General features: G+C 37.0%; 1 protein-coding gene across 1 annotated transcript in view; it reads right to left on the minus strand.

Annotated features, from left to right (window-relative positions):
• Positions 1-27,860, minus strand: part of LRRC28 (leucine rich repeat containing 28) — an 83,643-nt gene that overhangs the window by 5,136 nt on the left and 50,647 nt on the right. Inside the window, 5 exon segments of the mRNA XM_009321483.1 lie at positions 744-779; positions 781-901; positions 3,522-3,697; positions 7,262-7,364; positions 14,033-14,239. Coding sequence (XP_009319758.1) covers positions 744-779; positions 781-901; positions 3,522-3,697; positions 7,262-7,364; positions 14,033-14,239 — 643 coding nt within the window.

The following is a 27,860-nucleotide window of genomic DNA, read 5'->3' on the forward strand; positions in this document are numbered from 1 at the left end:
CCTTAAAAATATTTTAAATCTTTACCTACATGAGGGCAATATTCTCTGAACCATATCCCAGTTTTGAGTCCCTTCTATGACTGTACTGTCCAGCAGGTCAGGAAGTCTGTGTAGGCTTGTCTACTTGACTTGTGAATCCTGCAGACATATTCACAACTGCTACAACCATAGAAACTGAAATATTTTAAAAAAGATGTATTGCTACAAAATGTATGTTACAATGCAGAATGCTTCCACAGCGTATCTCAAGTTAATTAGCGTGGAAAGAAAAACAAGAGTATTTTACCGCAGAACATTTTAATTAAGCTCTGGCTTTAGAGCTTTTTTCTATCTTTAATCCTACAGCACTTTTATTTGGTGGTTGCATTCTCTTGAAGTCAGGGTTGAGACTGCCAGGGGAAGTATTGGTGTTAGGCAGTATTTCCTTTCCAAGGCACAGGAGTGCCATGCACATGTTGCACTACCACAAACAAGTCAATCCCACCGTATTAAAACCCTTCACTATCTTACAGCAGTCCGAAACAAGCAAGTGTGGTAGCCCTTGTTAAACAGTCTAACAGCAGTATTCTGGTTGTCTTGTAAATAAAAGATTTGTCAACTTTTACATGCAATCATAGGACAGGGGCTTTGGATCTGAAAGGCTGCTAAATGGAAAAAAAAAAAAAATCCTTAAGGATATGCTTCGTTCCATAAGGTGTTTTTCTTCCTAAATGAAACCCCAGTGTAATTTCCTGTATTATTACCCTTGATGCAATCCTGCCATTGGTGTTTCCCTCAAGAAAGATCTTTGGGTAGACAATGGTAAACATAGGCTGGCTGCAGCGGTGGCAGTGTCCCAAGGGACAGTGCAGCAATTCCAAGAGGCTTTTGGGTAGTGAGATTGGAGTCAGAAAGTTCAAATCTAGAGAAGAAAAGAAACAAAAAAGGCTTGTTACAAGACAACTGCATGATAAAAATCAAACACAACAAGCACGATCCATGAACAATTCATAAAATCAGCTGTCTCACATTCTTAAGACTTAGTCAAAAGAACAACAAGGTAACACAAGTTACCACAATTAGGGAGAAGCACGCAGTGCTTTCCATGTGTAAGTTGAAGTTAAATGTGTAAGTTTAGCATCTGTGGGCATAAGATTAACTGGGCCCAAATACCCAGGTGAAAATATTATAGCTCAAGCAAATAAAAACCAGTAATATATCATAAAGCATTTCTAGACACAAAGATGATCTAGACAGGTGTTTAGTAATTAATAACAATACAAAATTCTGAAAAGGACATCAGTAGTATTTTACTAAAATATTTCAGCAACCAATCCAGCAGGATAGCTAAGCTCACTAAAAAGGCCAAACTCCACCACCAGCAAAAAGGGATCTGAAATATTTAGAATTACTTGAAATACAATCCAGCCCAGCACAATTCTCACAGGTCCAACCAAAAAGACCACTTTAAAAAGATCAATACATTCATAGTATCTTAAGTGTGCCCCCACAGTTTACAAGATGACATCATTTTCACCAAAAAGGACTCCAGGGTCATTTCATGGGAAAGAGCAATCATTTTCTCAGGCTTGGCCCAAGCCACGTAGTGTTTTATAAATTAAACCCAACATGCTAATCTCCATCTAGAAACTGAGAGACAGCCAAGACAGGTAAATAAGTTTAGGTGCTGAGTAATCAAGACAAGATGCAGTACCTGATAAAACAGTTTTGCGATATCACGCTAGTTTCAGCTTTCAAACGCAGTAAGGTTTAACCCCATACACAATGTACCACAACAGCCTCAATTGAGATGACACGCATGACGAATAGTACATTTGCGTCAGAAAGAAAAGGTCACATTCTGTAGCAAAGCAAAGATTGAGGAGGAGTAGTCCAGTTGCTTCTGTCATACCTACCTAGCAGCCACCAAGTATTTAACAGCACCCTTGAAACTGCGAATTTAGGCAGTAATAGATCAAATCTGCTACTTGAATCATATGTTCCATACTGCTTCCCCAGCACACCACTATCTTACACCTGTCTGAACTATGCATTACCCCTGCCTCACTGGAATGTGGGTGTCACCAGTGGTAATCCACATCATCTTTAATAAGGTCACTCAGAATAAGATATATATTTGTGTGTGTATGTATATATAAATATATAAAAAGACTACATAGTACAGTGTAACAAACTAGAAGTAGGCAAGATAGTTAAAAAAAAAAGTTTCACCATCTTTTTCAGGTTCTGCACCTTGGCTGCAACTAAATATAATCCTCACAGCCTTGTATAAACCATCTACAAACCATTTCCTTAAACTGATTTTGCAATGCTATCTTGCTATTCCCAAACCAAACTTCACCAGCATCTTCAGGAACCACACTCACACAGCCATATTCCAGAAATTATTGTGCAAGTCAATTGGGTGAGAAAAGTAGTTACTGATGATGTAAAAGATCTTGTACCTGATGTTCTCAAACTCCTTTTCAAAGACTAGAATTTTGCAAATCAAAATGAAACAGCGTTCATCATTGTATAATTTTGGTGCAACTGATATCCTGATCCTAAACAACTAAAAACCTCCCCTCTGCCTTCCATATGCAGAAATATAAAAAATACACAACTGCGAACTGGTCAATTATTATGTTCTCTATGTCATTAAATACACTCTCCACAAAGCAGTGCTGTTTCCTATGAACACAGGCTTGTATGGTTATACCACCCCTCAACATGAAGCTTCCTCCCTACAGCATATTTGCTGCAGACCTCCTTGTACACTTTTCCTGGCAAAGCAACAGTTCAGCAGTTATGATTTACTCCATTGGCCATAGTACGAGTGACCCCTTATCATAAACCCTCTGATCTTTCCATTGTAACTCTCTACCCTTCTGCTTTCTACTTTCACTGCTAAAGCCAACGAATTCCCAAGATACTGTGAATAGGGGGGAGTCACAGCACATCTAAATCTGACAAAATCTGAATCTGCAGGTTATCATCAGATATTGCTAACTCATGCGACTGCATGATGCATAACCAGATGAGCCAAGGGCCACTTTACAGCAAAGAGTCTGAATTGGGGCAGAACTAAAACAGCTCAGCTGTCACGCTGTACTGAAATGGCCAAGGGCTGCTAGCGTTTCTTTTGCCTTATGTATAACAAGTCTGCCAGTTTAGGAGTGTGCTGCCTGGCAAGAAGTTGCATTGTTGGCTGATGCATCTAATCTTGCCTCAGGAACTGTATTTCTCATCTCCTATTTCCATTAAAGAGTTTCTCCTGCAAAAAGCGTCCTTCTTTATGCAGTCCTCAAGAAAGAAACCATTTGTAAGCACCACTCTACCTTAGAAATAGTCTTTGGATGTCTGTTTTTTGATATTGGACATTTTTGTTCTAATACAGCATTTCAAACATAATTTGAGTAAATAAATCTTTTAAAATATTAATCCTTGCACAGCTCTTTGAAGAGCTATTGGAAATGTTCCTATCACTGCCAGAAAAGCCCTTCCACTCTTTCTGTAATCCAAAGAATGCAGAAATTTCATACCTTTTAAAAACCTGTAGTAGGTGTTATAGAGGGTCCTCATGGCCAGTTCTTGCAAAGGCAGCACATGATCTGTTTCTGTCCCTATAGATTTCACCTCTGCTGGCAGGAACACAGTTAACTGGCCCGATGAAAAAGAGAGCAGTTTCACCTCTGAAACTTGAATTGGAGAACCACAACTAGAAGGACAGAAAACATTTAGAAAGTGATTAGGAAAAAAAAGAAAAAAGTAACCTTATGGGGAAACCCAGATGACCAACCCAAAGTATGCCTGATACTGTTCTTCAGTGCAGCACCCTTCAAGGATTCCTTGCAGAGTGCAATACATATTGACACACATTTTCTATAGATCCCCACCTTCTGTGACGTGCTAGTTGTGGGACATCTGGAGGTCTTTACTTCTCAAACAACATTCAAAAGCTGGAGAAATGAGAACACAATCCCAAGAAGGTGAATCAAGTGCACTACATGTCCCTTACTTTGCCAACACGTTAATCTCATTTAGCCTCTGAATGCCATTATTACTAAGTATTTTACATAGGGGAGCAGTTTCATACCTAACAGTTGGCTTCCTGTGTCTTGGATCAACCAGTTGAGAATAGTAATGGATTTCTCAACTATAATATATGAGGCAAACTACAACCATGAAAAAATATCATTTAAGTGCCACTGGGTGATTCTGAACTATACCTTTCCCCATCCACAGAGCTCCCTTGGAGGGTGCAGGGCGGGGGGTGAGTGAAGGAAAAATAAAAAGAACAGCCTAAGCTGTAGTGGGAGGATACCCTAGTAAGTCTACTAGCCTTGTCCTTCCCAAATGATATAAAGAGAAGGAAGGTTATTTGGATCCACAGAGAGAAACTTAGCTTGTAGTAAAAATAATAACTCTTTACATGATCCCTGTTGCAAGCTATCATACCAAAGAGACACGCATAGGAAAATTTTACTAAGAGGTTGGGGAAGTCAAGAGGGGAATCGGAATTGTTTATGACAACTTAAATTTGAAGCCAAGAGCAACTTGTTAGGGCCAGTCCTAACAAGTGGAACAGAAACACAAATTTGTCAGCCTTCCCAGATACTGGACCTACAACTGAGGTAACTACACTCAACCTTATCAGATGTGAAAGAAATCTCATAGTACTCCTCTGATAACAAAGAATCTCATCTCCTCTGATTAAAGGAATAACAACCCAGAGAAACAAGAACAAATGAACAGCAAACAGCAAGTCAATAAGCCTCTTGTTAAATATTTAATAATTTCCCACAAACCGTTAATGGGGTTAATATATAATTGGGAATTCAGAGATCCAGTATTCCAACAATCCATTCCCCAGCAATCCATACCCAACGAGTTAGCTATCACAACAAATAAATCTATAATGTTGTATTTTCAAGCTGATTAACCCCTTACCAACCCAGCTAGAAGACACGCCCATAAGCTCACTACAGTTTCTGCAGTTCAGAGCTGGGCCCTTTGGTCTACTTTATGTAAAGGGTGAGGCTAGCAAAACAGACCATCAACAGGAATAATCTAAGAGATATACACCCTTAAACTAGGATGGATTAGGGAATGAATCTCAACCTACGAGTAATACTGGGTGCAAGAACAAAAAATTAAAAAAAAACCCCACACAAAATCCATGGAGGTTAAAAAGTAGAATAGAGGATGGTCTAACTAGCTGGAAAAAAATAGAGCTGCAGAAGAACCCTGTGAATAAATAACTGGGGAAAAAAAGCTGTGACCACCTATTGGCTGCCTTCAACAAGACTGACAGATACCTAGCTGGAGACTATGAAATCCAATCTGCAAAAAATAAGATCGAAATTTATTTTGAGTGCTGAGATCATCACCTCTTACATAAAAGACTTTTTCAGTCAGTCTGACTGCAGGATTCCCAGACAGAGATTCATTACTTACACAATGCAATTTATATTCTATTTTCAGAAAGCTAGCTTTATGTTAGTAACAGCAGCATGTCAGATTTTATTCTCCAGTGGAAGACCAGATGGAGCACTAAAGCCTGGATCTTCAACTCTCGCCTGACCCATGAAAACCTTGCATTGGTTACTAACGCTTTCTTGGAAAGAACACAGAAATTCTTCACGTGACCATTATTACACAATTTTAATGTCACTCAGCACATTATCAAATAAAACCTTTGGTTTCTTAATAATAGATACAAGTGCTTTTCCTATGTTGAAAAGTTTTCCTTAAAAATAATCTATGATGTTTCAAGATGGTTTCACAACAAAGACAAATATCTGTTTGGTACACAAATACAAATATTATTTTGCCTACTAAAAATATTTTTTAATTCTTTATTATTAAGGAAAAAAATTATCAGTTTTTTATTCCACAGAAGCATTACAAGAATTAATTTCATTGCAACACTTGCAACTTTTTTGGTCTCTTCTATAGTAGATTTATAATACTCTCCATCAGAGATACGAGCACCCAGCCTCACCAGCAGTGTTACATGTGATGACAGCAAAAAGAACTGGTAATATCTTCACAAAAGGTCAGTGCAATGATAAAATTATTTTGACCGAGTATAAAATAAGGACTTAAAACGTTAAAAAAAACAAAGACATGTGAAAAAACCAAAACCAAATCACCTGAAATAGGCAGGACAGTTGGACCAAACTTGTTGGAACATTTCCTGCATTGTCACTAGTGTTTTTTGTCACAATCATTACAGTTCTACTACCTTTAGGGTCAATTTAATATTAGTCTGTCTTACAATCAGTTCTGAAAGAACAAAGGCTAGAAATTATTTTTCCTGAAAAACAAAATTAGTAGAAACTTGAGACTGCACACAGTTCAGCAGAATTACAATCCAACTGCAAGTATTTAAATGTCACACAACCAGCTGACACGGGAATATTAGAAAAACCTTAAAATGCCAAGACTCAGCGTCTCACATATTGCAGTAGAGTGCAGGCTGTAGAGGGGGAATTTATATTTAATGCAAGATTTGCTCAGGGCGAGCACACCAGAAATTTATAATTAGATGGTAATGGGGACAATCCTCTTCTGATCAGTTTTACACCAGTAAGGCTCCATTCATCAGTGGTGCTGATCCTAATTTATGCTAGTGTCAGTGCAGAAAGAATCAAGCTAGTGTCCTAGACAGACCACTTTTTTCTCACATCCTAACCACAAACATGAGACAGCCTAGGATATTTTTAAAATGCACATGTAAAAATATACCTGTCAACCCATAATTCCTAAAAAAAGTTACTTATTTTAGTTAGTAGGTACCAAGACCTACAAGAAGCTGATACTGGAATGTAAAGTGACTGAAGGAGCTGCCTGTGACATTCCAAGATATGGTCCATAAGTTCTCACATTTCTGTAAGTTAAGAACTAGATAGATGCTGCAACACATTAAAAAACATTTTGTTCGTTCTTTACTTCTAGAAATTCTGCGAAGCCTACATTTTCGGCTAACCTTTAAGTGCAGCTAGGATTCAGCTTTTGGCCTTACATTATCATTAAAAATTCCTTCAGAATAACTGCACTGTCTTTTGCGGCTTAATGCTAAAATATTGAAAATCAGCAATTAACACAGAAGATTTATTACAAAAATAAAACAGAACTGGGAGCTGCAGTAATCCCCTCAAAGTAACATCAGTTCTCAATCAATCACACACACAAAATCAGTTGTATCATAAAGGCAGGTATTTATGAGAAATTTTACACGGAACAGGTATGCAAGATATCTGAATTAATTCATACCTACCCACTGCAACCAATGACTTTATTATACAGATAAGATGGGAGGCCTTTCAGATGAATATTGTTATCCACATAAACATATTGTAGCTCCCGAGAACGACCTAAATCTGGGTTTAGAAAACAAGAAACAGTCAGAGGGAGAAGGGATGACATAGTAACAATTATAAGCAAAGGAATTCTAATTATAAATAAGCTAATCAGACTCAATGTAAGCAAACATAAATTACTACTTCTCAGTTGTAAAATTTCAGCCAATGATTTTATTATGGATGAGCTGAAAAGCTGTTTAGAAAATAGCATTTAAAATTACTACAACAAAACAAACCCCCTTTTCAGCAGCCCTGAAAATCCCATTATAAATAATTAAATTTTAACATTGACAAACTCCGAAGTCAGTCTGAAGAAGAACAACTGATTTCAAATCTACAGTGCATACTTCAAGTTCATAAGGTCAAACCTGCTTTCATTAGCTGGCCTCACGTCACTGAAATCACAGCTTCACTATGTTTGGTGAAGTGGTGAAGACAAACAATAATGTGGTCTGTCCCACTCTTTCTTTTCTCCAAGAAGAGATACTTGTTTGATTACATTAGCCATAACCAAATACAACCAGTAATCATTCAGAAGTCTGTGTGATGCAGTAAGTTACAGAACACAAGAAAATATACAAGCATTAAACTGCAGAATATTATACAACAAAAGTTGTGGCTACAAGTAAATGATCAATACATCTGAAGGTGCACCTCTTACATTATTTCTGTTAAAATATTCATGGCTGGCAGTCAAAAGAAGCAAGTACAGCATGTTTAAGCAATACCTTCATGGACTAGAAATATATTAACATACCTCCAGATAGGAGCATATAGGTATGGAATAATTTTATTTATTTAAATAAAATAATTTTTATTTATTGATTTTATTAAATCAATAATTTATTGATTCTCGGAAACAAGACTTTTGCTTATCAGCAAGATCTAGTCAGTGGTAAAACTGTCTATCAAAAGAAGTGAAAAAACATGCTAATGTGAGACATTTAAAAAGACAAAACAAAGAGTGAACTAAAAGAATAGTCTAAAAGAGTTTTGAACTGGCAGGAAAGCTGACACATAGGATCATCCGGGCAGCCCATTCCATCTGAACTCCTATGCCGTTCAAGATACTGGGTTAGGAAGAGACGTATGTGTTTAATACAAAGCACAAACCAAGTGAACAATGTTTGAAAGCCTCTCTGCCTGGGAGGGGATAGCTGCAACCCAGACGAACTGCATTACGAAAAAATAAAAAAAAATAATCTGTATGCCTCTCAACTTCTTGAACTTTTATGAGTATGTTATAGAAACTAAGCAAGATAAACAAGCATTTGGCTGAATCAGCCATATTGCAAGACAATACTAATATTGACTAATTCTGACTTCCCATCTTTATCAACTGTCAATTACCTTGGTTGGTATAAAGATAAGGATAACCAGAGAAATTAGCATAGCTCCTGTCCCTTTTGTAATCGTGGCCAAGAACAGAATAAAAATTAAAACAATTTCCATGATATTTCTATTCAGAAATTCTATTTGGAATAACAATCTCTTATCATTCCCTATTATGACAATAGGTAATACAATCTCTTCTTTATTATTGAATAGTTTTATTGTACACAAGAGCTATGGACACCACTTAGTACAGATAAAGCAAATGATATTTTGAGTGATCCCCCCAAAAACATTTGGCCATCTTAAAATATACTGAGTGTCTTCAGCTGTCATCCACTTGAATGGCAGCTGTAAGCACCAGAAACCTTAAAAGCTCACGCTGAGGAGGAGCTTCAGAGGGCATCACATTATCACATCTTTGATATCAAGAACAAGCAATGATACCAACAGAAAACGAATAGATTCCTTTTCTGAAATAAAAATATTAACATGGAAAAACTGAGGTTTGGTGTTTTTCTTTTTCAATACAGGCCCTTGCCCTGCAACAGTCTATGGAGGTTTCAGGGACCAGAATCATAGAACAGTTTGGGTTGGAAGGGACGTTAAAAATCATCTAGTTCCAATCCCCCTGCCACGGGCAGGGACACCTTCCACAAGACCAGGTTGCTCAAAGCCCCATCCAACCTGGCCTTGAACACTTTCAGGGAGAGGGCATCCACAACTTCTCTGGGCAACCAGTTCCAGTGCCTCACCAACCTCATAGTGAAGAATTTCTTCCTTATATCTAATCTATCTAAATCTACCCTCTTTCAGTTTAAAGCCACTACCTCTTGTCCTATCACTACAGGCCCTGCTAAAAAGTCCCTGGTAATCTGGGCTTTGTTCAAACCGCAATCACTGGACATCAGGGAACATGTTCAACCATCACATGCTTCTTTGACCCTGTCCCAAAGACATTCTAGTTCACAAAGCTATCTGCTGCATCCATCAACTGTCCTGCCCCAAGAAGCAAGTACAAATATCTCTGCTGACTGATGGGCACTGCTGTGAGATGCTGCTGTGCATCGTTATGAGCCAACACCTCAAAAAGATGATTTATTTTGGCTCAGTATTTGGAGGGCTCAAAATAGTTTAGTAAAGTTCTGGGATATTTTTAGATGAAACAAAAACATTCTTATCCTACAATGAATAAAAACATTGCAATACTGAGGCACTATAACACCATAAAATATTGTAAGGCTGGAAAGGAATCAGCCAATAAAGTTTAAGGCAGATAGCATGTGCATGGCACACCTAACGCTGAGAGAATATCGCTTCATGTTGCAGAAGCCAATCATACTAAGAAGAGCAGAAAACTATGGGTTGCTGGGGTAGCTTGAATGTGCTACTGTTTAACTTATTAATTTAGAGAATGGAAGAAAATTTTTAAAGAGGCTTGTCTTGCTCATTTCTACACAGATGTATGCAAATGGGCTGAAAATCAGGCAAGTCAAAAAAAGCCCTAAAGCTGTTCTTTTCATATGCATTGAGGGGGGAGTTAGGCTGCATCTCATCTCTTCCCTCTGTTTTTATCTTATGCTATGTTTAGATTCTAAGTTCGGAGTTGACTGCATTTCCTAAATAATTAAAGCAAATTTTTGGATGTTAGACAAAATTTCTCAGTAGGAAAAAATCAATTCCCAAAGCCAAATAGCCTGTAACTATAAATGTTCCTTTGATATAGCTTCTTTGCATTAAATAACCAAGCATCTTCTAGTCCCCAAAAGATTTTTTTTCCAGTTTCAAACACTATCCATAAAGTTTAAATTTAAATAAATCATCACTTGAAAAAAGCTCTTTGTATCCCATCCACGTTAATTTTTATGTCTTATATCGGTCAACAAATATTGTTAAAAGTTCTCTAAAAAACATGCTTCTGAAGAACTTTGTAAAATAAGGAAGCTGTCCATCTATAAAAAGGCTAAAGCTACAAAGAAGGTTTTCATGTGGCTTTTGCAAGCACTGTACTGTGCCTAAAACATTTCCACTTTCCTCCTTCCAGGCTCCCAGATCAAAGATCTTTCTCCCAGAAATGACCAAATGCCATGAGTCCTGAACAAACCCCAATTCTATTTTTTTTCTTTTTCCTTTTTTTCTTTTTCTCCTTTTTTCTTCTTTTCTTTTTTAACCTCAGGGCCCTGGCATATGCATTCCACATGGCTGAAGATGAAACAAAAGCTCTTGTGTGTCTGCACTGATGCTCTTTTAACCATACTGTGAGGGCAAGGACACAAAAGCAGCATATACTGAGGTAGAATAAGACCTTTGTTTACTGTGCACTGATAATTACTAGACCCATTTTCTAAACAAAAAGTGCACATAAACCCTCAATAAAGTGATATAACACTGAATATTTGCTGTCATAACAACCCCTGTACTGCCAGTACACTTGAGAATTTATGGCCTAATTATATTTGTACTTTATTACATAAATAATTTTTATTTTTGCAATGTCATCAGATTCAAATTTCTGCTCGCAATGGAATTTGTTTTCAGGCATTGGAGCATTTGCTAACAGTAAAATTTTAAAGTTAAATTTCTATCAAAGGATAATTTATATTGTAAGTGGACTGATATAAAATGATCAGGAGTTCCATCTGCCATTCAAGAACAGAATTCCTAAGACCATTTATTAGGGTAGCATGAAAGCTACGCTGACAATAACAGGGCTGTCCAGGATGCAGTTTACAGTTCAACTTACACACAATATTTGGGGTAGGTTTTTTTTCTTAAATAAATTTATTAGGAAGGCCCAAAGGCTCAGATCCACGCAGTCTTGTTTCTTTGAATATAAACTGGAAAGACTATTTTTTTAAAAATACTGCCATATCCAAGAACTAAGTGTATTCTGCAGAACAAATGACTAATTCATTATTGTTTACCCATCTGCTTGTTTATGTACCAGTTCTGAAAGTCAGACAGTGGCATCAGGTATTTTTATTGTATTTTGTAAAATTTATTAGTAGTGTTATGCATTTTTTTCTTAAGACGCATGTGCCTACAAATTTAAAAGAATGTACAGGACAAAAAACTCCATAGTACCTATCCAGCAGTGCCATGAAAGTACTGTGGTACTGCTGGAATAAATCTTACACCTATCAATCTAGGAAGAGGAAAAAGCGTATTTCCATTACGCTTAACAAGAGGGTCTACTGGCAGCTACAAGGGACATACTTAGATGAGGAAGAATGGACTCCTTGGCATAGTAGATGTCAACCACCATATGAAATAAAGTAAATCTCACTTTAAAAAGCATTAAGCAATATGTTCCAAACATATTTATTCTAATATGGACATGTCTAATAGAAGAGAAAAAATCCATTCTGTCAGGAGATGAATAAAATGTCTGCTTTTCAACTCAACTCCCTAACTGAAAAAAATTGTTTGACAATTCTTGCTTGAATATCACTTATAGATATTTCTACAGTATCTTTCACTGTTATTTAACGTCCTTACTCAGTCACTAACTAGTAAAGTTGGATGTAAGAATACACACAAAAAACCCATTAGGCAACATGTGCAGCTAGCAGAAATAATGCTACAATTGTACCTTAACTTCAGTAATACTCCAAGAAAAATATTTTCCCATACAACAGAAGATAGATTTAATCTTTTTGCTTTTCAATACACTAATGCTCTCTTCTACTTTATTTCATCACATCTTGACCACTCTGAAGCCTTCTGATTCTTCAGAGGAAAGATTAAACATTTACATTTATACTGTGCTGCTTTTCCTCTGAACTCTAGGATTTATGATTCAGTTTCATATCCACAGATAGCAAATTATCTCCAAATGTTCACCAGTGAGTCACTATTAAGAACTACTGAACAAGGTCAATTGACAGTCTTTGATGTTTCCCGTTATTTTAAAAGTTCCTTTTGAATGTTTTGAATTTGAGTCTAAAAATAAAGAAAAAAGAAGGTGTGTCATTATAGTAGAGATTTATTTCCTCCTTTTGAACTTAAAACACTTCAGCAGATCTATGGCTCATCCAGGTCATAGCTCACTCACAGATAAGCTACTAGCACAAAAGTAGCAAAAACTTTTACCCTTTAATATTTCACATCTCATCTTACTAAACAGCATCTTATTTCTGCAAAATGAAAAAGATTCAACTTCCTGCCTCATGAAATGGAGTTAGAAATATTTGCCAAAATAGGGGAAGTTACTTTGCTTGTTTTAGTTAGTACTGTGAAATCTGGATGATGCTTCCTGGAACTCCTCATTTATATAACAACATATGTTGGGACATAACTAAAACACTATGTCTGGAGACATTATTTGCACTTACTTTCCAGCAATACAAACTAAGGTGCTAAGAAAATCAGAAAGATCATAAATTTCTTTAAAGAGTAAATTGCTAGTACTGAAAAAATTAAGTTAAACCTGTACAATGTAATTAATTTAGAAATTATCATCTCATTTTTAACCACCTCAATTTTCAGCTTCTTTTCAGTGTGATTATCAAAACTTAATCTGCACCTAATTAACACCAAAATCTGATTGTATTCTAGGAAAACTATTAATGGCTATTCAAATGACATGACAGATCTGCATGTGCGTCTGTATTTCAGCAGAGATTAGTCTGTGGCAGGTCTAAAAAGTAACAAACATGTGGAAGAGGACTTGCTTTTCACAAACAGAATATACAGTCCACACTTACTGACAACACAACTACTTCCCACAACAAACCACCACACACTGACTGCACCTCCTACTCTTGAAGGCCTGTTTTGACACTTCCAAACTTTGAAAGGGTTGAGAGAAAGGCAGATAAATTCTTTCCTGTGCTACTACCGTGGAAGTTTTGATGCATGCTTATACGCAGCACAAACTAAACCTTTGCTAGATTATGCAGTACTGACACTCCTAATGATCAAAGATAATTTCTGTGGAGTTACTGGGATTCCACTGCAAGTTTTAAACCCCAGCTGAAGAATCTTAGTTAAATCATCAGATCCAGCAGAACAGAAACAGATCATTACCTAAAGTAGTGGAACTCAGATTACATAGTACTATATTTAAACACAACATCATTTAAACCTTTTCCCCCTCAGTTAGCTAAAAATAAAGCAAATTTGATAGCTGACCTATTGCTTTAAAACAGACATGAAACCTTAACCTGCATTTTTTTTTGCTTATTAACATATTTGCCAACAATATGATCACTGTGACAACTCCATAAACAGAGTTTGTACTGACCAGCAAAGAGAGTTACTTGTTGCATATTTTTTTTCTTTTTGGGACAGAAAGTTTGTTTTCCTGTCTCTTCTCTGACCCACCCCCCAGCCCAATGACAGTGGTGACTCACCAAGTGGCAAAAACGCAAGGCGGTTTCCAGCCATGGAGAGCTCGTTGAGGCTTGGTAGTTGGCACAGGTGGCGGGGAACATACCACAGGTGGTTTCGGTCTGCAGTCAAGTACTGCAGCGAAAGGCACATATGCAGCCTTTCAGGTAACGTTATCAAGCGATTGGTTGAAATGTCCAGTGTTTGCAGCTCCCTCAGGTCTCCAACCTCTACAATCCAAACAGGAGGCATTGAGAATTATTAATAGAAATTATTTTCACAAACAAGACCACAAAAAAATCTCACATAAATCAAAACCAGAGGTCATCAGTTAGCTGTGCTGTTTTTCTCTTAAGATACTGTTCTATCAATCCATGTTCAGAACTGATACTAATAATCTCCATCATCTTCATATTTCAAATTTTTTTGATGAGGAACAGTTATCAGTTAGGCAGTATGTTTAAATGAGAGATCTCTCAAGATAGAGCATTCCTGAATTGTGACAATTACTACACTCAAAAATATCAAGCAGTTTCCTGGTCCTAAATTAGAACTAGAAAAAAACCCCCAAAACCCAAACCAAAACACATTACATAGCTTGCTGTTATTGAGGGCATTTTGCATGACCCCAAACTCATGCAAATTCAAATGAATTTTTTTAACATTTGAGGATGCAATGCTTATCTCCACCTTACTTAAGATTCTCTTGCAATGAGACTTACAAGTACATGCATAGCACTTCTTGCTTAGTGACAGTCTTTCACCAAGCATGCTTAGGAACAGCTCTGTCTTCATAATACAATTCAAAAGACCTAGTTTAAATTAGAAAAGAAATTTCTTAATAACCTGAAAGTTACATTGTTATGTTATATTGTAGGAAGATATTACAGTAAGTTCTAACCAATAGTTGCAATAATTACAGTTTCTAGATATTTTCTTTTTTAACATTTTAAGAATTTTAGAAGTACATTTTGTGTTTTAAGTAGTACTGTATAATTTTTTTATGTCGATAACAAATGAAGTTCTTAAAAGTCTGCAAGACGTGATCACACAAGTAGCCTCACTTGTGCAACAGAGTGATTTTCCTTGTGTCTGGCCTGTGGGACCAGGATGCACTTTAAGGACTGACTGACAAATATATTAAGCAGCTCTAAGGGTTCTCTCATTGTTTATTGGATAATTCTATAAATTATTTTCCCCAAACATGGGGAAACTGTAAACAGTTTTGCTTTGTTTTTAAGTACTTTACAGCAGTGGAACCAACTCATGAAGTGCTTGGTGCCCCTAATTCTTACTACAGTTCTCAGCATCTGGCAGAACCAAACGTACTTTGCTCTCGGCTGAATGAAACCAGCTCTTGCATCTGATAGCTGCTAAAACAAGATTCACTAGAATTTTCTACACTGAAAACACCAGACAATGTACACAATCTGCACAATTTACAGCTCTATCACCCAGATTTTTTAAAAAAGATATAAATAGGGTAACACCGTTTAAGTTAAAGCTAAACAGAACCTGTTGTGCCCTTAAGCTCTCTCTGCAGCAGGAGCTAGAAAATTCGCTATTCCCTGAGCTCTGAGGTAGCACCTTGTATACTACACCCAAAGAAAACAAAACACTAGGTTGATTTCAAGCTGTCTTCTATACAATGGGAAAAAGAAATGGCAAATCAGAAACTGACCTTGGGAAAAACCTACTATAAATATTACTTTCAAGACTGACAGCATGAAAAAGAAAAAAGGGAAGTAGTAATTCAGTATTAGAGATTTTCACAAAAGTACTAATTAAACAAAATGTGTGTGCACATTTAAAAGGAGCTTCTGCCCACTGCAAACAATCCCAGCATTAACTACAATAAAGAATCAACAACATAGTGTATGCATCCTTTTAGAAAATACTATTGACAGAAGCAGCTGCTATACGCAGATGACCACATTCTTCAAACCTCTTAGTTTTGGTGTCAACAGGAATCATAAGCTTATTTAAAAAGTTGTTTGATTTTTTCTTCCTACAAGATTGAAAATGAATGGCAAAAGCGAAGTAATCACTACTAAATAGCAAAAGACTACTGTGCAAAAGAACTGCAGTAGAACCCGTTTTTAAAGAGTTTTATATTCATCACAAACAAAGCCATATGCTTGAAAACAGTGACAGGAAGAGAGCCACCTACATTCAGCCAAACCACTGACCACATGCAGTCAATAATAGGCCTAGCTATTTTCATGCACTAACCTTTTTCTCTGCCACTAAAAACAGTTTTCTAATTCAGTTTAGGTCCAAAATCCCATAAATGTTACAGTTGGCAAAGCTGGCAGAGTTTCAAAGGCATTGCTAGAATGATATGTTTCAAATCTAAGAGGAAATAAAAGTATTCTCACTTTATCTTTCATCCAAAAAACACATACTTGCCCAAAACTTCATCCTCTCTACCTTAATCTTCCAATGCATACCAGATGTAAACATCCACTTTCAACATACAGTGCCATATGTTACAGAAACACCCACTGATCCATGATGAAGTTAAAAAGTAAACCCCCCAGACTCACCACCACAGTGTTGAATGCTCATTTTGAAGAACATGCTCAGGCATTTACTAATGACACTAAATTGGTTTCAATCTCATTAAAGCAAAGGAAAACAATAAAAACATAAACAGTCCATTAATAAGTTTTTCAAACTTCTAGTTACTAAATACTATTATCCATGCTTTCAAAATCTCGCAACAGAAATACTAAAGGATGCCTTGGCTAACAAACACAGTGAAAGACTTACAAATATCTCTCTTGCTATCACCTCATCAAGCACTAAGACATATATGAGAGGTGGACTTTGGAAATTTCAGGCAGACCCAGAAAAGAAAATAGCTATTCCCAAATAAAAAGAACCAACAAAGAAAGGACTTTTATTCAGAGATTCCCCTCCTGCCCCCAAGGATAGGAAAGAGACAAGCATTAAACATCACCATTAAACCATACTGAGGAGTTCCAATTACATTTAAATGAAATTCATAAATGTATAATTTAAAATTTGTATTAGCTCCAGGATTAACACTATCAAAATCAACATGGCAGAGCACTGAGCCCCATTTTGATATCAGAAGCCAGAAAAAATCCTCAGTAGCTTTGCTAAACGTCTAACTCAGAAAGACTTGAGTCCAAACGTGAAGTTCCTGTGCCGGTTCTTGGACCCAAGTGTTTCAGCCGTGTCCATCTGCACGGATTACTGCCTTCGCACACAGCTGGGCAATTCTGTGGCTTGGCCATGTGGTACAAATGTGTTCATGGCATAGTACACACGGAGTGGCTGACAGACTGTAAATCCACACACTACCTTACTTCACAGAAACTTAAATGCAGGCTTATACCCAGAGTCCTGCCTACAGCCTTCTGAAGGTAGTTTCAGTGACACAGACGTACACATAAATACTTCAGACTGTATTCTAAAACTGCCAGTGATTGAGTAATTAAGTCATCTTTTTCATCCTTGATAATATGAAGATTCAGAAGTGATTAGTGTGGCTCCAAAAAGCAGCCTTTGCATTCATGTAATAGCTTTCCCAACCACTCGGAGAAAGGGACAAGTGAACCGTCATCATATGCATTTGGGTTTTCAAAAGAAAAGCTGCCAAATAGGTTTGTCTCTCAACACAAAGAGACAAGAAACATCAGCATACTCTTTTTTCTTTTTAAAAAAGAAAGTGAAACCTTGAAAGAATTTCAGGAAATTTCCAAAATTATTGACGTTCTAACAAAACTGATTGTATTTGTATAAACATACCTAGCATCAGGAAAAAAGAAAAAATCTGATTCAGGTGGTTTAAATGCCAGTTTTTAAAATTAATTCCCATGGTTTTACATGAAGGAAAAAAAACCAAAACCATCTGGAAGTGAGCAGCCTATACAACATATAATAATTGCCAAAGGCAATTCAAACTTACTTAACCTTCTGGGGGTACAGGCCTCACCACCTGCATAACTCAAAAATAACTAACAGCTTTCTTTACATTTCAAGAACAATCCCACCTTTGCCTGTTCAGCCATAAGCCCAAATTTCATCCAAAGATATATGAAACACATACACAATTGGATTTGAGTGTATGGAAGGCATGGATTTACTTTAAATCAAACACTGAGTCTTTCCATCCAAGTAAAGGAAAAAAGGGGACAGGAAAGGGCTACAGACCTACCTGCATGAGAATGCACCTCAAAGCAGGATATTAAGAGAAAGCAGAGAACCTACAAGGAATGGAAAAAGGGACTGATCAGCAAAGAGAGCTGGCACTTAGAGGTCAGGCCACAGAAGTTAAATGAAAACTGCCAGTAGGCCAGGAAAATGGGAACTCACAGGCAAACAAAAGGTTTCTCAACAAGAAATAAAGAGCAAGAACTGAAGAACTGGTGTCAACAAGGGGTAGAAATTAGGAAGACAGACCAAATACTAAATTAGCTTTTGCATCATTTTTTCCTATAAGAATAATGCTGTGTATGAGGACAGAGACATAATACCTCATGGGAACAAGGACAACGCACTGAACATTACCACATCCATTACTAAAATGAAATGAGGCTGCTTAAAAAATTTCCATCCCAGAATACCAAAAAAATGGGTTATATTTCAAAATTGCAAGCTCAGGCATGAGGATTCTCAATGAACAAGACATGTTCTGGGATAGCAGCCTAGAGTTGGAGAAGAAACGTAGAATGTGTGTTCAAAAAAACCCTGTTAATGTGAACTCAGCGCTCTTCAGTATCTTATAACAACTGTTCTAAGGGGAAAGAGCAACCAAGAGTAACCGATGACGAACATAAATAGAAAGCAGAATGAAAATGCAACCCAGATCTTTCCAAATGTAAATCATGTTATACTGGCTTATCTTTCTTTGATAAAATTTCTTGGTTAATGGTAACACATGAGTATCACATCTCATGGCAAATTATTGGGATGGAGAAAACATTACTAGTGGTGGTGTTCCTCAAGAGTCTACTTTGTTTAGAATTTCTATTTTCTACCTTGGTAAAAAAAAAATGCTAGTTTTTGCTTTGCTGTCGACACAAGCATTTAAAGTACTCCTACTGTGATAGAGAACCAAATTATCATACAGGAAGAAGAGCAAGAACTTTTAGACTTAAGTCACTGAAATGGAATGAAAAATAACAGAAAATAAGCATGATAAGAAGGTCCTGCGAGTCAGGCCTCTGCTTGAAACAGTGAAGGAAGAGAAGGACTGGCTATACTGGTTCACCACCTAAGCAAAATGAGCCACCAGTGAAAATAACTAATGCAACTTCTATATATAGCCAGCACTGTATTAGGAGCAAGAAAGCATGTTAATATACCTTTGTATTGTAGGCAATAATGATGATCTTGCTATTATCATACAAACATTTACACCATCACCCTGCTACCAAAGGGTTCTAACACAGAGGCGATCCTCTCTCTTGCCTGCCATCCACTCTGCAATGCCAGCAGCATGTTGCTGTTCCAAGGCTGCAGCACTCTGTACTAAAAATCTTTGCTATATACCATGGAGTAATGTTTTCCAGCTTGTGGTACCCAGAGGGACATATTCTTACGAATCCTTACAGAGTCAAGCGCTGTGATGACTGGCTGCAATTGTGAAGCACTGGACTTTGTGCACCCAGTGATCTCCCTCTATCCTGGAGTCTAAAAAGAAAGTTGGTTGCTTCAGGAAAGGAATAGAAGGTGCTAAAAGTGGCTACCTTACTTCACCCTTGAAATAATTTTTTAATCAACTTCCACGAACCTGAATACAAGATGCATTCTCCTATTAGACCTGTAAAGCCATGCAATGGTGAGTAAAAGGGGTTTGAAGTCTTTCATACTACAAAGCTTATTACCTGTCCCATTAGAAAAAAATGCAAGTCTCTATACATGCCGGTGAATTTGCATTGTGATACTATTATCAGTTTAAAAATGTAATGGACAGGAAATATAAATTTAAATCACTAAGAGCTTGATGGAAAAGATCTCCTCTAGATCTGCTCTGGGATGTCTCAGGAGGACTTAAATAGATTTTAAGATAGTTAAAACAAATTAAATAGCCTATTACATATTACATTACATTTACTGTCCTACCATGCAGCTCACATTTCATAGCCTATAAAAATTAAATTTTCTAGCACAAATTGGCACTTATGATAGACCTGTGCCATCTTCAAACAAGGAAGTTTGACCATAACTGAAAATTGGCATCATTAGATTTAAGGACAAAGAAAGGGGAAGGCAAACTGAATCGCATTTACATTTTGACACTGCTATATGCAGGTCTGCTACTGTACTGTTAGTGAGAGAGCTTGAAAAATGTTCCGTTTCTCAAGCCTAACAGACCTGAAGATGATTTTTTCCTTGTATTTTTCCCATGTAGGCTAATATTTGCTCAATATTTTAAGGAAAAAAAAAAAAGGAACAGGGACTGGAAGAGACATTGTGATACTGCAGCAACTATTTTATGAATAACCTGTTTTTAAATAAGGTGCTGAATATGAGTTCAAACCCATAAAAATTCTATGAAAAAAAAGCCTCTATCCCAGCTGATCAGACTTGAATCTATTACTGCTAAAGCAATACTTTAATGCAAATGGTTGCATTTCACACACATATCCTGGCTGGAAAGAACAGGGAAAAAGATTTTCTGGGGCAGGATTGTCTTTGTGAATGAACATAGTCATGTAAGTAACACCTCAAAGATGTTCCCAATTCTCAGTTTCACCTACTTCAGCCATAAACCGTATTGACTCTTCTCCAAAACATTTAAGCAGCAGACAAAACCCAAAACTAAGTGAAAAATACATACTTCTACTGAACGTAACCAAATAGAATCTTTTTTTCTCAACCTTGCTAAATGTCACACACAAATTTAGTACCAAACCTTATTTATTTTGTACTATCATTCACAAGCAAAGGTGAGAAAAGTGGCTTTCTAAGGTCCAGTCTTGCTAAACAGTAATTTTAGTTCAGCTAAAAGTGGCTGAAAACAGACATCAGGCATGAGTGTCTCCTTAAGTCAAACTCTTCTAAAGGTCAGTGGTTCCTCATCTTTTACCATAATTAAGCTTCAATTAACAAAACTAGCAACCTTCTGTATTTCACAGGTCTAGCACTCTGTGCTTTCCTCAGCATCAGCACTGAAGCACCAGACAGAGAGCACAGATCCAGAGTGGTTACTAGGTTGTGCTCTGTATTTCCCCTCAATGCAGGTTTGGAATTCCATTTTCTTCCATAATTTGATGGTCTCAATGAGAACAGTTAGAACAAATCAGATGATAAAAACACCAGAAATTAACATACATGATAAAAGTGGAAAAGGTAGGTGAAAGGGCAAGAGGGATAGGGAGGGAAAAAAATTGTTTATGCACAAAGGTAACTCCAGGCCATGAAACGATCAGGTTTGCAGGTTCTTCGGTTTGGTTTTGGGTTTTTTGTTTGTTTGGGTTTTGTTTGTTTTGGTTTTTTTTAGAAGACAACCTACCCTTTCATTTTGTTCTAGTGTACTCTGCTTAGTACTTTACTGCCCCACAGCAAGGTAGTGTTGCTACACAAATAAGTAATAGATGTGAAATTAATATATTAATATTATTCTATGGTTTTATTAAATGATATCCCAAATTTTGGATAGAGGAGCCAAAATGAAGCGTGAAGAGACAGAATGGTATCTTGTCAAGTATATTGCATGAAAAATTCTGCTAGCACCTTACAGAAAAGTCTCTTATTTAGGAAGTGATGTATTTTTGTTGTTGTCTTTCCTTTGAGGAGCAGCCGTTTTCATTTTTCTGGGTGTTCCTGGGTGGTATGAACATAAACAAGTGTGACATGAATAAAGCATGAGACCTATTATGTTTCTCTTGTTTTGTTTATGTCTTACCATCTTTACTGCTGCACATCATCTACAATTCACTGTGCACTAATATCCCTACATGGAAAGGGAGGGGGAAAAGCCTTCCAGAAAAACTTTGTGCATAATATAAAGAGCTAATAATTTGAACTCAGGATGCCAGCCAGCTAGAGATGGCTGCTTAAGTACCCTGCTTTGATTAAGTACAACAAACCAGTAATCGCCTAAAATTAAGGCAAATAAAATAAGCATCCCAAGAAGAGATTAAGGATAGCTCCAGAAGCCACAGAGACAGGGCCAGTCATGGCTATAAATTCTAGGACAGCTTTCTCTTTTCGTCTTCTTCAAAGGAAAAACTTCAGATCAACACAACGGACTGGTCTCTCTGACAAACATAGATTAGTAGCTCCTAACCTGTTACCACACTAGTGTCTAAATAATCCAAGCAAAGACCTATCTGTTGTGACTGTTGCTATCAACTGTTTCCAACCAACTGGAAACAGACACATCTTTCTTCCTCTTCTTGAGGTTAGTGGGGTTCTTGTTTTTTTCTTCCTCTCCAAGAAGTAACTAAATGCATAACAAAAGCAATAGGTCCAGGTTAGATTTTCATCTTTCAGTGGAAAAGTATTACGCTATATCAGGCCAAGTTATGCTTGCTTATCTTGCTATTGGGAGATACCAAAGAACCCCCTTCCCTGAAGGTAAACTCTGTCTCCATAACAAAAAAATGCAACTACACATTTGAGTGGGGTGAGGGAAAGGAAAAGAATCAAAGCAAGATCTTTAGCTTGGCACCACGCTTATGGCAGTGGAGTCGCCATATGTGTTTTTCAAAGGAATGTTAATGGATGGGATTGTCTTAACTGAAGTCCTGTGAAAATAAGAGTTCTTCCAGGCCATTGAAAGTTACTACAAATTGCAACAGTAATTACAGGGAGGGACTGGCTAAACATTCACAGGAAATATTCCCACTATAATAGAGGTGCATCTTTCGCAAATGTAAACTGTGGATTCAGATGCCCTTTTCTAGCAGCAGTAACAGGAGCTTCTCTTGCTCCTTGTCACTTGCCCAACTAGTGTCTGTGTGGCCACCCAGCAGAATGGCTAATTCACCAGCTGAGAAGGGTAGGCAGGAGCTACTGTAATGATGCAGCTACTACTGAGAAAATGGTATGGACCAACTACTAACAGTTTCTAACTAAGATTATCACCAAAAAAAGAAGACATCTGACTTCAAACAACACTAGCAACGTCCTGATTTTCAAAACGCTGAGAGCAACTGCAAGCCTTACCTTAATCAGTGGAAGATACTGCTGTTTAATGTTTCAAATCAGCACAAAGTAGACAAGTAAGGCTTGCAATTATACTCCAAACCCCCCACTCAGCCATTCCGAATTGCATTCCTTTAGCTACACCAATAAGTAGTCTTAGTCCATAAAGCTCTCAAACATTAAATAATTACCAACTGGAGTATACTTGCAGTTGCTCAATATCAAAGCCTTCCATAAAGAATGACAATTTAATGCAGATTTGGACAATGCTAAGTTCAATACAGGTCTTTATTTTAAATACCACTGCAATAAAATTAAGATAACTGAAATACAGGTATCAAACTCTGTGTGTGTGACATGAACCACAGGAAAGTTAATCTCACATAATACCTCCAGTTCTACACATTCTCTTTAAAGGCTTTTTCCATTTAGACTTAGTGTCAGTAAATGATGCATTTTATTTTGCCTCAATTTATTTAATAGACCAGCTGAGTAAAAACAAGGATGTCTATAACAAATAGTATTTTAACTCTCTCACAATGGTATGTATAAAAGAAAATTATATTTGGCCAGCAAGGTCAAAATGGAAATCGACACATTCTAAAATTCTTCTATTGCACAGCACTAACAATTTGTGTTTGTTCACTTTCAAAGACTGAATGACTTTGTTTTCCAAGCTTCCCCGAGCACTCAAGTCCTACTAGTAAATTGCATTTGCTTAATGCACAAGTAAAATCAACTACCCGTTAATACAGCTAATCACTGTACATAAGTTACAGAGAGCTTAGGGAAAAAGGGAAAGAAAAAAAAAAACAACCAAGGGAACCAAAGAGACAAAAGTACATTAATAGATAACTTTACAAATAAAGACTTAAGAGTTTAAGGGGAAAACAAGTTAACTTTTGACACCCAATCCTAAAAATGACAAAAAAAAAGCTTCAAGAGCTAATTTTTTCTTGTCACAAATGTTAATTTGGTGCAACAAAGAATCTCAAAAATTTCAAATTAGTAAGAGGTTTTACACGAAAAATGAGTAGCAAATTATTTTAGTTTAGTTAAGAGGTAATTTTCTTCTGAAACTAAATAGGCTCTATGAACTACTGAATTTCATGAACAGGTTTGCAGCCATGTGCTGTCGCAGCAGATACGCACTGTTTAACTTTTACCAACCTCGTTATGATGGTGAAGGATACAATGAACTGCAGTTCTGAGCATTTATTTATTTAAAACAATGTGGGTAAAGGCAGTAAGCATAGACATAATCCTCCTGAAAAGCTGATTTTTCTTGTATGGCTTACTTTGTCTTTGCTTAGGATCCTCCTGAAATAAGTCAGTGCAGCAAAACAAAAGTTAGAGCCCTTTGGCAGTACAGCACACTGGAATCAGTAAGGCATTTCTAATGTAAACCTGGAATTTGCAAAGCAGTTACTACTACCATTTCCTTTTTCACACATTTACAAACCGACAAAAAATTTCAGAGAAAAAAGACCCACAGTTTAATATCTGTTCAAAGCTGAGGTTCTTTGAAACCCTGACTAAAAGCTATTGAACAGATTGTCTGTATTAAAGAAGTTTTCATAGTACAGAAGCACAAACACCATTTGTATATGAAACACATCTTTCCCAGCATACATCCAACTCTCCATCTCAGAGGTTTAGTCTCAGCCTTGTCAATACACATCTGTCTTCACCCATGTGAACAGCTATTGGCAAATGTTTATGAGAGAGGCCCTGAACATCTTAAAACCCCCTTTAAGTACAGTTTTGCTTTTGGGTAATAGTTCTAAAAAGAAAGACTTTTACAAGTATTTTAAAGAGCATCTGTTCTGAAGTTTCAGAAGTGAACTTCATATATATCACATGTGCCTTGAACCAGGCAATCAGTAAAGTCAGATCTTTACTATCAGAATCATCAGAAGAATTCAGTGCTGACAGATGAGTTTCAGAAAAAGTTGGTTTGTAATTCCTTTACTTAGGAAGCTAGTCTGACATTAGGCACTATATGATCACTCAAGTTTAGTTTAATTTCTCGGAATATGTTAACTCTCAATAATAAGTGATGATTTTTATAAGAACAGACAGTCAAAGGGAAGAGACTTACTAGAAGTCCCATATTCTTCCTCTAATAAAGTAAAGACAAGCTAATACATGCATTGCGCAAGAAGGAGAATCCGCCTCATGACAGCCCCAAGCTATGTTGCTCAGAATGTGACTGTTGCCAGCCGTAACATGGAAAAACCCTTGTATCAAATTCCAAAGAGGCGGCTTTGCTGTGCTCTCAGTAGAGGATTCAGCACGTTGAGGGAAAAGTTTCCAAAAGGAGAGGAATGACACCTTGAAAAAAGTTACAGTAACTTATGTGAATTTTATTTTAATGTAGTTTTTTCTTATTTAAGAATAAAGTTGAAAAATCCTAAAGATTCCTTTTTTGTTTAGTTTTTAAAAGTACAAAAGCAAACAAACCCACCCCCCTAATATCTTAACATAGATCCAAGCATTCTATTGTAATAAACACAACAGTGATTACATTCATTTTCAACAGTACTGAAGACAGTTGTACAGCAAATCAGCCAGACACGCAACGAAGCATCATACCTTATCAGTTATGAAGATGATCAGAGATGCCACCAAGAATCTGGGGGGTGGGAGGGGATTTGCCAGAGCTATGAATGGAGTAATGATCTGTAGAGCTTTAGAGCCCACACAGGTAATACACAAAATTAAAGCAACTAGGAATAGTTATAGTCTTATGGCTTTTCAGATACATTTATGTAACTAACACCTTCAAACACTCAGAGCAAGACTACAACACAGAATTACATACCTACAAAATTAAATTCCTGGTAGTCTGCTTTTCTACATCTTAGATTCAACTCCACAGGAATAAGACTGACCAAAAGCAACCAGAGACCCTCCACTTCTGCTTCCTCTCCTCTGCTATGCAGTCAATAAACTCACATAAAACAAACACCACAAATGGAATAATTACTGAATTCAAACACAACTGTGGCCACTTCCAGAGTTATTTTTTTCTGTGGTATGTAACTGTGTCACAGTGAGTCCTCTCCATAAATCTCAAACCCAAGTTTTCAAATGATCAAAACATAAACCTCAAGTAATTCTATTTGACCTTCATTATTTAGGTCTGCGTGCCAGGTCTAATCAGTTCTCACAAGCACATTCCACTTTTTAAAAACAGACTGTAGAAATAGATTTTTCAAACTAAAAGGAACAGAATGCATTGTTTTGATGCTACAGCCTGAAGCCCTTTATCTGAGTTTTATCAAAGTATACTCTATCACTGATCAAAGCAGCAATGACAACTTAATGTTCTTTAAAATTATATATTGCTGCATAAACTTCCCACTTCTGTCTTGTGGCCTCCGGCTCAGCATGTCATTGGGAGTATATTCAAAGGTCAAGAGACTTTCTTTCAGAAGTTCTCTGTTCCAAGAGTAGCAGCTCTAATGATTGCAGGAGTGGACAGTAGAATAGGGTAGATTAATTCCATCAGGGCTCTGTTCTCATATACCCTAGAAAATTCAGGTTGTCATTTCTTCTGTCAGATGTTTGAAAGACTACTTTGTACATTACTGTATGAACCACTTGTATGTGGTAGTAACAGGGCAGCATGGAAATGCTACTGATTTCATTATTGTCTAAAGACCTCTTCTCACTCCAGTATTGAAATCAGTATTTCATTTTAAATTTCTTTCCATTTAATATTTTGCACATGCCATGTGACTGGCTGACTTTAAGCAAAGTTTGGAAGTTACTTGGACATGCGAGGAAAAAAAAATGAATCTGTATTTTAACAATTTACTGAGAAATCTCAAATTGAGTTTACTAGAAAAATATTATGCAATTTTATGTTTAATGAAATGTGTTGAAATGAGTTGTACTTAAGACTTATTTAATAAAAAGGCATAAGAACATGCAACGTAACTACCATGCTTCTAGAGTTATATTTAAGATTTCCGACATCTCCATAAAGTTTTTAGCTTCAGATGAATGCTTGTCGCAACTACTTAAAGCACTCTCAACATCTTCAAAATTCCTGTCCACCCCCCACAGACAAGGGGAAGACCCCTGGAGAAACACAGCTTACAGTGACTTGAGAAATCAAGGACTGCTGAACAGAAGCGTGAGCCAGGATTCAAGAGGCAGTACCAAATCTCTTAACAATAAATAGAGAATCCAGTTAAATCTGCTCCCGTACTCTCAGGAATGCACGAATCGTCCAAGTACCTCAACATTAGAAGCAGCACTCAAACTCCTTTATCTTGGCACAACTCCTTTATTTCCTACCTAAGAGCCCTTGAGGGGGGACGGCTACCAGGGGGAAAGCCCATGGCTCAGAGCTTAGAAAACATACATGTTCCTGCAAAGATTTTGATTTTCGCAAGTGGAGTACTGCAAAGCCAGAAGCACAACAGGCTTGAGAGCACCAATGGTAATAATTAGGTTGGCTCTTCTCTCCTCCGTCCTGATTTCACCTACACCTCACCAGGTTTCTTACTAACTCCTTTTCAGAGAAGGAAAGGAACAGTAAGGGGGGGGGGGAAAAGTATGGGGCTGATGGGGCCAGATTCTGCAAGTTTGATGCATGATGACTTTCACAAGGATCTCACGTGGAATAGTAGGGAACAAATGGCAACACTGGCCCATTCTCAGAAACTAGTTTCAAAGCACTAAAAACAGATATCTAGGATTTCAATGCTTGAG

The sequence above is a fragment of the Pygoscelis adeliae genome, unplaced genomic scaffold, assembly GCF_000699105.1.
Source record: "Pygoscelis adeliae isolate BGI_AS28 unplaced genomic scaffold, ASM69910v1 Scaffold13, whole genome shotgun sequence".
Lineage (NCBI taxonomy): Eukaryota > Metazoa > Chordata > Aves > Sphenisciformes > Spheniscidae > Pygoscelis > Pygoscelis adeliae.